General features: G+C 36.6%; 1 protein-coding gene and 1 pseudogene across 1 annotated transcript in view; both read left to right on the top strand.

Annotated features, from left to right (window-relative positions):
- Faah2 (fatty acid amide hydrolase 2) overlaps window positions 1-7,909 on the top strand; it is a 296,926-nt gene extending 289,017 nt beyond the window's left edge. The window contains exon 13 of the mRNA XM_004644818.2: window positions 7,523-7,909. Within this exon, the coding sequence (XP_004644875.1) occupies window positions 7,523-7,698 (176 nt within the window). The 3' untranslated portion in view covers window positions 7,699-7,909. The remainder of the gene's footprint in view (window positions 1-7,522) is intronic.
- Window positions 7,910-12,467: 4,558 nt separating this feature from the next.
- Window positions 12,468-13,391, top strand: LOC105744039 (annotated as a pseudogene).
- The last annotated feature ends 3,180 nt before the right edge of the window (window positions 13,392-16,571 follow it).

Below are 16,571 nucleotides of genomic sequence, written 5' to 3'. Positions count from 1 at the left end.
GCATGTGGTGCTGGGGGATTGAACCGCGGTCCCTGATGCCTTGCCAAGCTTGTTCTAAGTAGGTGCTTTAGACCACTGAGCCATCTCTCCAGCCCCTCAAAAGTTAGTTCTGATCCGATTTCCCCTATACCTTTCTGCAGTTGTTTCTCTATTTCAGAGGCTACTAATTCAGAGATTTCAAGTGTTTGATTTCCACTGTCATCTATGCTACTGTCTCCTGCATGCACTATGGGTGGTCACAGGCCCTGAGAATGCATTATGCTCCTTCTCTCTGTCATTTTGTATAGCACTGTCCTCTAGCCTTTGGTGTAGAGTTTTCAAAGAATTATTCCCTTAACATCAGGTTCAGATCTACCAAGTTAAAACTAGTTCAGATGGGTGTGACTTGGGTCTGGCTGCTGTGCACCACTTCTTCCTGCTGCAGCCCTTGGAAGTGAACTCTCTGTGTCAGTTTTGCAAGATGCTCTGCTCCTGGATCAGCTGGATGTGTCTTGCCTCTAGCCTCTCTTCAGAGAGTTCTGCTGCAGGGTTCCACATGGGGTCTGTCTGATGAAGGAAGTTCTACTCATCCACTAGGCCATAGGCGGTCTCACTCATGCCGGGCTTGGACTCTGGGTCAAATCTGTATTTTAGCCCAATCCAGGAGCTGTGTGGGTGAGACCCTCTTCCGCCCCCTTGGGACGCCACACACACTCTGCAGCACTCCCCCAACCCGCCCGCAGCGTGAGAATTTCTACCACATTCGAAGGACCCCCCAGGTCCAGTCCTTGCAAAGGCCCGGTGAGTGTGTGGGAGAGTTTCCTGCTACCCTGCACTGGCAAAACTGGACAGTCCCAGCCCAGTAGCAGCATGGGCGAGACCCTCTTCCACCAACTTGGGATGCCCCACCACACTGCAGCACCCACCCCCACACCATCCGCCCAGTAGGAATATCTGCTGCATTCCAGAAACCCCCAGATCCAGTAAGAGAAGAAGTCAGGTGAGTGTTGGGAGAGTTTCCCGCTACCCTGGGCAGGGGGACGTGCTGTTCCAGCCCAGGTGAAGCATGGCTAAGACACTCATCCACCCACTTGGGACTGCCCACCCAACACTGCACAGGAACCCACCCAACCAGCACGCCCAGCCCAGGCCTGGTGAGTGTGTGGGAGAGCTGCCTCTCCCCCCTACTCCAACTTGTCCCCTCCAGACTCAGCTCAGGCCTGGCATACAGGCTTTTAGTAAAAGCCTGCAGCTGCAATCTCTGCAGAGAGAGTAGGGGAGGGTACTGTCCAGCAAGTCCAGGAGCAGAACATCTTGTCAATGGGGCACAACAGGTTCATTCCCAAAGGCAGCAGAAGGAAGGAGCTGAGCACAGCAGCCAGAATCAAGCCAGGCACAGCTGGATAAATCCAAACTTTGTAGATCTGCACCTGAACTTCAGTAGGTGTTAAGGTTATAGCTGCACCAAAGCTCTACAACAAAGGTCAAAAGACAGTGCTACACAAAATGCCAAAGGAAAATGGCAAAATGCAATCTCAGACCCTAAGCTCACCAATAACAAGTGCAGAGGACAATAACATTGAACAAATTGGGAACCACACAGCTGAAATCAAAGAATCAATGGTTTCTGAAATACAGAAAGAGCTGTAGAAATGTATAGAGGAGCTCCGATTGGAAATGAAAAGAGAAATCCCTGAATTAATAGCATCTGCAGTAAAGAATCAAATGCAGAAACATATGGAGGAAACCCAATGCCCACCCAGAACAAGTGAAGAGGAGAGGACACTAGCTAAGCAAAAATGCATGAATTAATAGCGTCCATAGTAAATAAGCAACAACAGAAATTCATAGCGGAACTCAGACAGGAATTTTCTGAAATAAGAAAAGAATTCTTGGAACTCAGCATCTGAAGTAGAGAATCAACTACAGAAACATAGGGAGGAAACTCAATCTGAAAAAAAAAACACTGCAGTAAAAGAATTAATAACTGCTTCTAAAAAAGACATTGATAAAAAATAGAGGAGATTAGGAAAATGGCGGATTCCTTGAATGAACAATACAGTAAAGAAATACATCACATGAAGCAGAGTCAAGGAGATATAGCGGAATTTAAAATCTCAACCACAAGCTTGCAAAACCATATAAGTGAAAGTGAAGACAGAGGTTCAGATCTTGAAGATGCTGGTGCAGCTAGTGAAAAGGTAAGAAAGGATCTCTTAAAAACGACCAGGATGAAGGAAAAGAAAATAATCCATCACCTGCAAGACAATGCAAAGATGAACAATGTGAGACTGATAGGCATCAATGAGAAAGAGGGAGTCAATACAAATGACATTAAAAATATATGGGCAGAAGTAATATCAGAAAACGTCCCAAATAAGAGGAAACAATCTGATATTCAGGTAACCAAAGCATACAGAACGCCAAGTAACCTCAACCCAATTAGAACACACCACGACATATAATAGTCAAGATCCCAGAAATTCAGCACAAGAATAATATACTGAAAGCCACTAGAGAAAAACAGCAGATAACATTCAAAGGAAAACTTATCAGAATTACTGCCTACTTCTCTTCACAAACCATGAAGGCAAGAAGAGCAAAGAGCACAGTACTTCAAATCTTCTATGAAAAAAAATTCAAGCCCAGACTACTATACCCTCAAAACTCTCTTTCAAGTTTGATGGAGAAGTGAAATACTTTGATGACAAAGAACAACTAAAGAATTTCATTGCGACAAAGCCAACTCTACACAGGTTACTGAAAGTTATTCTAGAGAGGGCCCAAAATGATCAGAACTCCACGAATGAGATCAAAAGCAACCAAATAAATAGGGCAAGCAATTAAACACAGGAAAAAAGAAGTAAATGCTGTTAATCGTAAGTTAATGCATCTCAACTATATCCATCAATGTAAATGGACTGAATTCACCAATTGAGAGAAATTGACAGGCATAGTGGATTAGGAAAGAAAATCCAACAATATGCTGTGTACAAGAAACACTTTTAACTCATAAAGACATTCATAGGCTGAAAGTTAAAGGACAGAATACAATATTATACTCCCCTGCACCTAAAAAAAAAAAGCATGGGTAGTAATCCTATTCTCAGACAGTCTCAACTTCATACCAAGAATGATCAAGCGAAATAAAAAAGGTCACTATATATGGCTAGGGGAAAAATTAAAGAGTAAGTGGTAACACCGATAAATATGTATGCACCAAACACGGGAGCACTCAATTATGTAAAGCAAATCTTAATGGACAAGAACTATCTAATATCCAATACCACAATCTTAACTGGAGACCTTAACACCTCCTTATCCCCAAAAGATAGGTCAACCAGACAAAAAATTAGAAAAGAAATAACAGAACTGAACCAGAGTTTAAAACGAATGGACTTGGTGGACATATACAGAGTGTTCCACCCAAACACAGCTAAATACACTTTTTTCTCAGCTGTACATGGGTCATTTTCTAGAATAGACTGTATACTGTTCCATAGGTCATGCTTAAGTATATGTAAGTGTTATGGTTTGTGTCTAGTTGTCCCCCCAAAGCCTCATGCAGTCATGGGGTGAGGACTTCTAGAATTTGTGTTAACTCATGATCCACTGGGATTATGTGTGATTCAAGGCTGGGATTATGGGTTTTAGTACTGCTGGGATTACCCATAGGTGGGTAAATACTGGGAAGTACCCATAGGTGTGAGTACTTCCCCTACCCTGGGGCAGGTAATTTGCTTTACAATGTAAGGTGGGAAGAGAAGCTAGCTGCTTGAGCTGCTGCTTTGCCTCCCTGGCTCTCTTGCTCTTTGCCGCCGCCATGAAAGGTTGCCCTCTGCTATGTGCTGCTCTGTGTTGGACCCAGCTGAGTATGGACTGAAACCTCCAGTAACTGTGAGCTAAATAAACCTTTCCTTCCTTCATTTTGAGTGTCGGGTATTTGTCCCAGCAACGAGAGAAGAGTAACTAAGACAGTAAGAAAACAGAAATTATCCCATATGTACTATCTGACCACAGTGCAATGAAACTAGAAATAAATGACAAAAGTAACCAGAAAAAAAACCCTAAATACATGGAATTTAAATGACACCCTACTTAGCCACCAATGGGTCACAAATGAAATTAAACAAGAAATTCAACCATATCTACAATTCAGTGAAAATTCAAGCTCAACTTACCAGAATTTATGGGATACAATGAAAGCAGTTCTCAGAGGGAAATTCATAGCCATGAACTCATACATTAGGAAAACAGAAGGGGAACAAATAAACACTCTAATGCAGCACCTTCAGCAACTAGAAAAGGAAGAACAAACCAGACCCAGATCCCACAGACAGGAAGAAATCATAAAGATTAGAGTAGAAATTAATTCAATTGACATGAAATAAATTCAAATAATTAACAAAGCAAAAAGCTGGTTCTTTGAAAGATTAAATAAAACCAATTAGCCCCTAACTAACCTCATCAAAAAGAGGAAAGAAAAAAATTCAAATGGAAGCAATAAGGAATGAAAGGGTGTAATTACCACAGACCCAGTGGAAATTCAGAAGATTATCAATAGCTACTTAGAGAATCTTTACTCTCACAGAATAGAAGACACAGAAGGAATAGAGAGATTCCTTGAAAGGTACAAATTACCACAACTTAATTTACAACATATAGCCACTCTCAATAGCCCAATAACAACCAATGAAGTACGAGTTGTAATAAAAACCTACAGACAAAGAAAACTCCAGGTCATGATGGATTCATAGCTGGATTCTAAAAGAAATTTACAGAAGACATATTTGTTTTTCTTCAGTAGCCACACATGACACCATTAAAAATAGCTTTGTATGATCTATATTGAATCAGAAGAAAATGTAATCCTTCTGTATTAAATCGGTAATATAGATAGTGTGGTTCAAAGTTTTTCCTATTATACTGATATCCTAACTCACTTTTTACTTCATACTATTTATGGAATATCCCTGAGAATTCCATTCTTTCTTCAGAGCAATTTATTGAAGAAGAATCTAGGATTAATGCTAAAGGGTATAGAAATGACTCAATATGCCTATGTTTTCCACCTCAGGTAACAAGCCTCTTTTCAGAGGAAACTTCAAAGCCTTCAGTCACATCTCTGCAAGTAGAAACATTTAACTTTCTGTTAATATATAATTATGTTTGGCTCTGCACCATTATTTTAATGATTGTCACTCAGTCACACTGCCTGAATGTGCTTTAATCTCCCTTAAAGCATAAATATCTTAATAATAGTTGATACTCTATGACATATTTCCCTCCAGAGATACACCAAACTGAAATAACTAATAATATCAAATCCTTCTTATAGTTTTCATTGTTTCATAATGAAATGTCATCGTACACAACCAGTTAAGTATATATTACTAATGTAATTTAAAATGATGGCATATATAACCTCCAAGTTGTGAGATTAATCATGAATTTTCTCTTCTCATATCCATTCTTTTGGTATGGAGGAAGGGAATTTGGAATGATTATAAATTGCTTCTGAGCGAAAGCAGAATAGGTTCATTTGAAACATCAGCTGCCTTGCAAATTGCCATACTTAAATGTTAACAGTAATTTGGCTCAAGTAACTTACCTTTGGTCTCTACATTGTATAAGCATCTGTCTGTGATTTAGCTTTTGTAGTGTTACAATATCTTCAGGTTCATGTTTGGCATATTTAGTTCTGGCACAATAAAGTGGAAAAACCATAAAAATGAATGAATTAGGTTTCTATTATAGAGATAACCCATAAAATCACTTCTAATGTATCAGATACCCAAATTTGACAGTTAGTAGTAAAATACTTCCAAAATAAGCCATCAGTAAATTTTATAGCCTTGAATTAGTCAAAATGTGCCAGATACAGCACTGAAAACATAATGATAGAATGTTAGAAAATATTTAAATATTGGGCTTCATAAAGCATTAGAAAATTTCTATTCAAAACCCCCCACATAAATTATGTTAAAAGAAAAGATAACAACTGAGCAAGAATATTTACAAATTATGCATGCAATAAGTGGTTAAACTGTAATATATGGACAATTTTTGCCCATAAATAAAAATACATAAAACATTTGAATATGGTCAGTAGATTGCTATATGCACACTTAAACCATAATGGAGTATTCTTGAATAATTAGTAAGGTAGTTGTACTAAGCAAGTAATAGTGTTCATAAGCAGACACAGAAACTACTCATGCATTTCTTTTCTTTGTGTTCTTATGTATTTCACGCAGGGTCTACAGGGTCTCACTACAAAGATCAGCCTCCCAAGCACTGGGATTACACACATGCCCCTGTAATCCCAATGGTCATCTCACCATGCCTGGGGACAGGGCTGGCACAGCAAGCCCAGGATGGAGCCTTGTTCCCTGCACCTGCCTAAGCAGGTGCTTTAGTCCCCTGAGTTATCTCTCAGGCCTGTTCATACATTTTTGATGTAAAGTTTCATAACCAGTGCAGTCTGGTTATTAATTTGTTTATATAAAATACAAATTCAATATTTGACCAAAAATTGCATTCTATTTTACTCATGAATATAAAGTATGTTTATGTTGAAGAACTGCTATGTAAGTGGTTAATTATTCTGCTCTTTATCACAGCATAATTGGTAATAGCCAGAAAAGGCTTACAGTGCCTATCTATTAGTGAGTAAATGATCAGAATTTAGCCTCTTCATTCAATAGTATGATTTGAGTAATAAAAAGCTCCACTTGGATATGCCTCAAAACATTTTGTTATGTCAAAATGTCAGTCACAAACATTACATATTATATTATTTTATTCAATGGAAATTTGTGGGATAAGGAATCTGTGGAGGTAAGAATCATACTAGTGTTTTCTAAAATTTTTATAGTAAGATAATTAAAAAGAAATTTCTGAGTACCATAGGACTAACAATGTAGGTGTTAAAAATATTCACTGTAATTTAGGGTCTTGATTTTAAAATTATTTATATTTATTAACAATCAATGCATTTTATATTTGAAGCAGGAGGATATTATTTTATGTGAATATGCTACAAGAAATATTTGTGATATGAATGGAAGAATTATAATTTTCTACATAGTGTAATGGAAATTAACATTGCAAAATGTCTACAAGGAAAAATAAAATCTATGCATTTGAGAACATTTTACTTTACTGTATCATTCATTCCTTTTTTTTTCTGAAAACACTACCAGGCACAATTTAGCAAAAACATGGTGGAAAAATACTCAGCTTGTCCTAATCATTTTTTGTAATTTTGTGAATCCAATATTTATTAGCAAAATAACCTTAAATAGGTTATGTAGTTTTTCTATCCTTAGTGTTTCATTAGGAAAAAAAGTAAAACTAATATCTCTTATTTTGAGTTCATTGTTAAAATTCAAATATTTCATAGACACAAAATCTACAGTAGACTGACTTATAAGGTGATAGCAAACCATAAAACTTTTGTATGTTATTATGGCAGATTATGGGAAAAATGTGTTTTAACACAGGCCTTCTCACATTTTTTGAATGTGTTTGTTTCTTTCAGGTATCTTCAATGTCTTGGGTTTGCCTGTGACTCAGTGTCCACTGGGTTTGAATGCCAAGGGACTTCCTCTAGGAATTCAGGTTGTGGCTGGACCCTTTAATGATCACCTAACCTTGGCTGTGGCTCAGTACTTGGAGAAGAGTTTTGGGGGATGGGTATGTCCTGGAAAGTTTTAGCAGGATATTCTTGGGTGAATGGGTGTTCATCAGTGTGTCTCTTTTGATTTAGATGGATTTGAAAGTCAACAGAGAAATAGATATATAAAATATAGAATTTATTCACATATTCAGTTATTGTTCTACTTCTGTTTCACTGTTTCTTCTTTATAAAATGATCATGATTAATTTCCTCTTTCCATTCGATTGGAGAACATGGTCATGTAAAATGACAGGCAATAAAATTTTCAAATACTCTAATGGTGTGTTTTATACTAGGTCTGGGGAGCAAAGGAAAGTAATACTTAATTATAATGAAAACATCTTAAGAAAGATCACAGTAGAGATTACATTTAAATTGAGAATAGAAAGAAACATAAGTTTTCAGCACAGTAAAATATTGTATTTAAAATAATTAAATATAGCAAAGTAAAGCATAAAACTGCACAGCATACTTGTGCTGTACACTGACAAGACAGTTTTGGAGCTGCAGAGGGATGCAGATGCAATGAGACCAAAACAAATAAAGAACCACCAAGTCAAAAAGTTAAACAAACAAGCAAATAAAAATTACTTTTCTCTCCAGTAAGATCTACACTACTATTCTTCAAAAAGGTAAAACATAAGGGTGAAGGAGGTGTCAATATGAAGAGAGCAAGCCAACACTGTTCACCTCTTCCATTTCCCCAGGATGGCACTGCCTATTGGAAGAGAGTAATCCCATACCCTGCATGTCCTCCATTGCTCTAGGAAGACAGTGCCAGTGGGAGAAGAGTAAGTCTGTGCCCTGTGCCTTCCGCATTATCTCAGGATAGTTGTTTTGGAAAGAATAGTGAAGGCAGTGCCAGTGGGAAGATTGTAGACCTATGCGCTGTGTGTGCCCCATTGCTCCAGGATGATAGTAGCAGAGGGTGGGGAGTAAGCACATTCCCAGTGCATTATAAGTTGCATTGCGATGGCAGCACTGGCTGGAGGAGGGTAAACCTGTGCCCTGTGCCTCAACCATTACTTTAGGAGATTGGTTATGGCAGGAAGAGTGAAGGCAGTGCATGAGAGAACAATGAAGTTGCTATCAATGAGAGAAATGTAAGTTTATGTCTGGTGCTTTATGCATTACTTTGAACTATAGAACCAGTGAGAGGAGTGTAAATTTGAGTTCCTTCCTTCCTACATTGTCTTGCAACAATGGTGGCCAGACATCTGGAGGAAGTAAATCCTCCTAGGAAAGCATCAACATGAGTGATTAAGGGCATCTAATATTGGAAATCTAAAAGTATCAATGAAGAGAAAAGATAGAAAATGACAATGCAAAAGTGCAAAGGACAATCTCAAACACTCAGGTAATCCAGGACAAGTCCAGAACACACACAGAGAGAGAGAGAGAGAGAGAGAGAGAGAGAGAGAGAGAGAGAGAGAGAGAGAGAGAAACAAATTGAGCTCTCTGAAATGATAGCAGCAGAAGACAAAAATTGAAGAGAATATAGAAAATAATAACTGAGGTAAGAAAATAAATCATTAGGAAAATAAAGCAGATATACATATACAAAGAGAAGAACTCCGGACATTTATGGAAATAATGAATTTAAAACATCAAGACATATTTGATTCTATTGTGTGAAACAGATCTAAAGAGAAATGAAGAAGATAGGCAATTCCACTGAAGTGTGCAGCAGACTGAATGAAGGGGAGGTTATAGTAATATATGCAGAAGAGGAATGAAACTAGTAATGAGGAAATTAAAGATATTTTTAAAATCACAAGATACCATCAAAAATCAATCCAACATTTACAGGACTAAATGAGTGACAGCATAAGATTGATTGGAATCAGTGAGAAAGCTGGAGGTAGCACAAAACACATTTAAAAATCTCTTCAGAGAAATTATGGCAGAAAATTTCCAAAAATGGATAAAGAATTTGGCATACAAATAATAAGTGAAACATACAGAACCACAAATAGCCATGCACAAAATAAATCCACATCAAGGCATATAATAATCAAGATTACAGAAATTCAGCACAAGGACAAAATATTGAAAAAATCCATTGAAAACAAACAAATCACCAGTAAAGGAACGCCCTATAGAATCACAGCAGACATCTGAACACAAAAGACAAAGTCAAGGAGAGATTGGAGTGAAGTCTTTCAAGGCCTAAAGAAAAAAAAAAAAACTTTAACCCAAATTGAGATGCTCAGAAAAACTATCTTTCAAAATTGAAGGAAAATTAAGATATTTCCATAAACAAGAACACCTGAAGAATTTTATGAGTTCAAAACAGTTTTTTATAATGTTCTGAAAATATATTTCAAATAGATAGAGGAGACAACATACATCAAAAGGGTAATAAATGAAAACTAGTGACAGGAAAAAGAAGTCATAAGACTGTCTTTTTACAATGCTGTATATAGTTAGATTTCAAAATTTCTGTGTAAAAATATGTAATTATTTATTTCTATTTTTAAAAATATTTTTATGCTTCTATTTTTTATTCTTTTCTTCGCATTTTGTAGGTTCTTAAATTTTAACTTGTCAATGCTTGATGGAAAATACTTGTTCCATTTTATATCTAAGGCTTTTGATATTCAGATAGTGGCTTTAAGCACAAGTGCCTAAGTTATAGGATAATAATGCCATTAAACTTCTTTTCTGGAGGTTTAAAAACTTAAGTTTGCCCACCAAATATTAGAGAAAAAGAAGGTCTGCAACGATAGTCAACATTTTAGCGCTAGCCACTAAAGGTCTGTGAGGACTCAGGACATAAGAGAACCTGTACTGCAACATCCTGTAACTGAGTGGTGCCCCAAATTTTCTGACCAAGGAGATCATGGGGCCACAGAGGAAAGTGATCGATGATGTACAATGTGTGTAAGGAGAGTCGCCTAGAGAGAAAACAATGTCTCAGGCTCTCACAGAGAGCAAATTAGTCAAGCAGTGGCAGTGACTCCTCCACATGGCTTACACTGATAAAGGATCTACGAACTGCAGTACAGCGTTTCAGGGTAAATTCTGAGGGGAATTGACTGACCTTGTCATATACAAAAGTTACATTTCCTGTTATGTAGCTCTTGCTTTATCATGGTCTTAATCATTCAGCAGAAAGTATAAAAACAAGGTATGAAAAGAAAAATCATATCAATACATTGCCTGTAACAGGCCCAAGTCAACAACTTCTGACATTACCAGTCCTACAGATAACCCACTACTTTTTCAGGCTACTGGACTATATTGGATTATTTTGCTGAATTCATTCACCTACAATAATGAAATGGCAATGGAATACCTATCTGTGACAAAAAAGGGACATAAATGAAGGAACATTTTGTAGTGATATATATGTATATATATATATATAATCTGTATATACAAAATAGCATAGATATACAGCTACTTTGTCTCAATTCAATGAGAAGAAAGATTTATACTAATAGTGTTTGGACAGGATGGTATGTCTGCATTTTTTACTATGAGTAACTAATACAAAGACAACAATATGCAATGTATTAATTATTGTAACTGTTCTACTAACGTGTTTTGAAGCTGTCTCATTGTTGTTTCTCAATAAAATTAATAAAAAATAAATAAAGACAGCATACATAAAAAACATGTCTTAATAAATAGAGAGGTATTGAATAATCACATGCATATTATCTGACCATGGCATGATGGAACTGGAAATCAAATACAAAGAAAACCACAAAAAATAAATTTATAAGGCTAGGGAGATAACTCAGTGGCATAAGCGCCTGCCTGGCAAGATGAAGGTGAGCTTGATCCCTGGGACCACACCCCCCAAAAAGGAAAGAAATAAAAAAAAAAGAAAAAGAAAAAATACATTTATGCATGCAAATGAAACAACATCCTTCAGAAAAACCAATGAGTCATATACAAAATTAAAGATGAAGTTCAATGTGCTATACAATTAAATGATAATGTTGATTCACCATAAAGAAACTTATTGGATGCAGTGAAAAACATTGTTTTTGGGAAATTTATAGTGATGAATACACATATCAGACAAACACAATGACCTCAACTAAACAACCTAATAATAAAACGCAACCTTATACATAAAGAAGAAATATTGAAACCCAAATCCTATGAAAGACAGGAAAATATAAATATAAAAGCAGCATGTCAGTGCAATACAGACTACAAAATCAATACAAAGAATCAGTGAATCAAAAAGATGGTTCTGTAAGGGCCAGCCAGATAGCTCGGTGAATTAAAGCACCTGCTTAGGCAGACACAGGGGCTTGGGGTTCAATCCCCAGGCCTTCTGGGCCAGCAATGTCCCCTGGTGTGCACTGAGGCTGGGTGTGGTGGCATGCACCTATAATCTCAGTATTTGGGAGGCTGTAATCAGGAGAATCACTATGAGTCTCATCTGTGTAGTGAGAACATGTAGGCCCTGAGGACCCTGTACTAGATACATAAAAACAAATTATAAAGATGGTTCCTTGAAAGAATAAAATAAAATAGATATGCTATTAACTAATCTCATCAAAAAAGAGGAATGGCAAAACACAATCCAAACAATAAGAATGAAGAGGAGGAAATAACTATAGAACCCTAAGAAATCTAGAAGATTTCCAATGCCTAACATAAGAACCTATATTGTGATTGAACTCATGTTGGAAGAAGTGAGTCCAGTCTCAAAATGGAGGGGCATGTTTCAAAGGAACTAGAGCAGTTGAGGAGGCTTCTTATTGGTGTTCTGAGTTTTGAAACTACCAATGATAGTTTAAGAGAACACTTTAAGAAATGGTGCACACTCACAGATTGTGTGCTAATGAGAGATCCTCAAAGGAAACACTCCAGAGGTTTTGGATTTGTGACTTACTCTTTCTTGTGTTGAAAAGGAGGAGGCAGCAATGTGTGCTTGAACACACAAAGTTGATGGGATTGTAGCGTAATAAAGAGAGCTGTTTCTAGAGAAGATTCAGTAAATCCTGGTGCCCCTCTAACAGTGAAGAAAATTTTTGTTGCTGTTATTAAAGAACACAGAGAATAATGCAATTTGAGAGACTACTGTGAATAATATGGCAAGATTGAAACCATAGAAATTATGGAAGACAGGAAGAGTGGAAAAAAGAGAGAATTTGCTTTTGTAAGATTTGATGATCATGACACAGGTGATAAAATTTTTGTTCAGAAATACCACAGTATTAATGGGCACAATTGTGATAAAGAACCTTTCTAAACAAAAGATGCAGTCTGCTGGATCACAAAGAGGCTGTGGAGGTGGATCTTCCTACTTTATGGGTCATGCAGGAAACTTTAGATGTGGTGGATGGAATTTTGGCTGTGGTGGAAACTTTGGTGTAAGAGGAGGTTCTGGTGGTCGAGGAGGTGGCAGCAGAGGCAGTTATGAAGGAGGTGATGGTGGATATAATATATTTGGAGATGATACTGGAAACTATGGTGGTGGCCCTGGTTACATTAGTAGAGGGTGTATGGTGGGGGTGGACCAGGATATGGAAAATAAGGTGGTGGATATGGTGGTGGTGTAGGAGGATATAATGGTTACAAAGAAGGAGAAAACTTTGGTGGCGGTAACTATGGTGGTGGTGGGTAATATAATGATTTTAGAAATTATAGTGGTCAACAGCAGTAAAATTATGGACACATGAAAAGGAGCAGTTTTGGTGGAAGAAGCTTTGGCAATCCCTAGAGTGGTGGTTATGGATCTGGTGGTGGAAGTGGTGGATATGATAGCAAAATATTAAAAAAATAAAAAAAAACAAAAACAGAAAAGGATTACAGTTCTTAACAGGAGAGAGAGTGAGGAATTGTCAGGAAAGCTGTGGGGTACTTTGAGACAGTTGCCTCAAATACATTGGAGGAATTGTAAAAATCTACCACAGAAAGAATGATGAACCATACTCAGAAAAGTTAATACAACTCAAATAGGAAACCCTTTTGGATCAGGACTGTCATAACTGCAGTTTGCAAAAGTACAGCTATTGATTAATGCAAAGCCATGTCAATTAGATGTACATTCCTGAGGTCTTTTATCTGTTTTAGCTTTGTCTTTTTCTTTGTAGTGGTAGTGGTACCAGGAGTAAAAACTTAAGAAATTTTTAACTTAAAAATAACCCATAAAACAGGGCCTGGGGAGATGGCTCAACAGTATAATTGCTTGAAGGGCAAGCACAGGGTCCTGAGTTCAATCCCCGGTACTGAAAAATAAATAAATAAATAAATAAATAAATAAATAAATAAATAATTTAATTAAATAAAACAAAAAAGAACCTATATTGTAATAAGTTAGAAAACAAAGAAGAAATGTATAGGTTCCAAGACAAAACCAAATTATGAAAACTAAAGCTAGAAGATATAAAAATTCAAAATAACACATTAACAGCAAAGTAAATTGAAAATATGGTTAAAAATTTGCCAACAAAGGAAAGCTCAGGGCCTAACAAACTGACTGTTACATTTGATAAGACACTTAGAAAAGAATAAACTCCATTAAACCTGAAACACATTAAGAAAATTAAAAGGGAAGCAGTATTTCTGAATTCAGCCTGGAAGCAAGTATTAACCTGATTCCAAAACAAGAAACTCAACTGAGAAAAAGTCCAAAGCAAACTCCCTGAAGAAAACAGATGCAAAAATTCTTAAAGTCTTACTTGCAAACAGAATGCAGTAAATCATCAAGAAAATTATATATCATGACATGAAATTCGTACCAGGCATGTAGTGATGGTTCAACATAGGAAAAGCAATTAAAAGGAGTACACTAGATAACAAAACCAAATACAAAAAAACCCGGCAAAATTGTTTCAATAGATTTAAATAATCAAATGCAGAAACAGTTGGAGGAAATGAGATCACATATAAACTCTGAAGTAAAAGAATTAACTACTTCTCAAGAAGACACTGATAAAAAAAAAATAGAGGAGATTAGAAAAGCGATGGATTCCTTGACTGAGCAATACAGGAAAGAAATTGATGGCATGAAGCAGAATCAAAGAGACACAGAGGAACTTAAAATTTCAATCACAAGCTTGGAAAACCGTTTCAGTGAGAGGGCAGATACAGTTTCAGACGCTATCACAGCTAAAAAAAAAAAAAAGGTAAGAAAAGATCTCTTAAAAACAACTAGGATGCAGGACAAAGTAATTCACCTCCTGCAAGATGATGCAAAGATGAATAATGTGAGACTAATAGACATCAACAAAAAAGAAAGGGTCAATACAAATGATATAAAAAGAATATGGGCACAACTAATAGCAGAAAACTTCCAAATGTGAGGAAACAGTCTGACATTCAGGTAACCAAAGCATAAAGAAAGTCAAATAACTTCAACCCAATTAAAAATATAGACATGTAATAGTCAAGAACTCAGAAATCCAGCACAAGAACAATATATTCAAAGCCACTAGACAAAAGAAACAGATCACATACAAAGGAAAACCCACCAGAATAATGGCTGACTTCTTTTCACAAACAATGAAGGCAAGAAGAGCATAGAGCACAATACTTCAAGTCCTCTATGAAAACAAATCCCAGACTACTATACCCTGAAAAACTTTATCAACTTTGATAGATAAGTGAAAAATTTTCATGAAAAAGAAAAACTAAAGAATTTCATGATGACGAAGCCAACCCTACACAGATTACTAAAATGTTCTAGAGATGGACCAAAAAGATCAGAATTCCACGAACCGAAGAGAAGTAACCCACTAAATGGGGCAAACAAACACAGGACAAGAATGAGTAAACAGCAGCAGGTAAATAACATATCAATGGTAAGTCAATACATCTCAATTCTAACCATCAATGTAAATGGACTCAATTCACCAATTGAAAGAAATAGACTGGCACAGTGGATTAAGAAACAAAATCCAGGACATGACCTGCGTTTCTAACCTGTGACATCTAGGCCCTGCTGTGGGGCTTCACACTGTGACCCCAGGCAACGCTCACGGCCACAGCTAGAGGGCGATGCTATGCTGACTTTACAGAGGAAAATGTTGCTATTCAGAGGTGATTTTTGTCAACATCTCTCAGGATAGAGGTCATATTTGTGTGACATTGGAATCTGTGTTTTTTCTTCTACATTATGTTTCTCCAATAAACAAGCATGTTTTCAAAAAACAAAAAAAAGAAACAAAATCCAGCAATGTGCTGTATAGAAGAAACACAATTAACTCATAAAGAAATTCATAGCCTGAAATTCAAAGGATGGAAAATAATAATAATGATGTAGCACATCAGAAAAAAGGAAGAGTAGCAATCCTATACTCAAGCAGTCTCAACTTCAAACCAAGAATGATCAAATGAAATAAACAAGGCCACTATATACTAGTTCGGAAAAAATTCAACAGGAAGATGTAACACTCATAAAGGTACACACACAAAACCCAGGAGTACACAACTATATAATACAAATCTTAATGGACTTGAAAATTCTCATATCCAGTACAACAATCTTCACAGGACACCTTAATACCTCTTTATCCCAAAAACATAGATCAAGCAGACAAAACATTATCAAAGAAGAAGCAGAACTGAACCAAAGCTGGAAAGAAAGGACTTAGTGGACATAAATGGAGTGTTCCACCCAACAACAGCACAATGCCCATTTTTTTTTCTACTAAACTTGGGTCATTTTCTAAAATAGACCACACACTGGTCCATAGGTAATGCTTAAGTATGTGCAAAAAAACAGAAATTATCCCATGCATATTATCTGACCACAGTCCAATGAAATTGGAAATAAATGAGGGAAGAAACCAGAAAGACCCTCTAAATACATGGAAATTAAACAACACTTTATACATCAACCAATGGGTTACAGATGAAATTAAATAAGAAATTCAACAATATCTACAATTCAATTAAAATTCAAAATCAATTTATCAGAATTTATTGGATGTGATGAAAG

The sequence above is a fragment of the Octodon degus genome, unplaced genomic scaffold (genome assembly GCF_000260255.1).
Source record: "Octodon degus isolate 3935 unplaced genomic scaffold, OctDeg1.0 scaffold00211, whole genome shotgun sequence".
Taxonomy (NCBI): domain Eukaryota; kingdom Metazoa; phylum Chordata; class Mammalia; order Rodentia; family Octodontidae; genus Octodon; species Octodon degus.
This window is presented reverse-complemented; position numbering and strand designations above follow the sequence as displayed.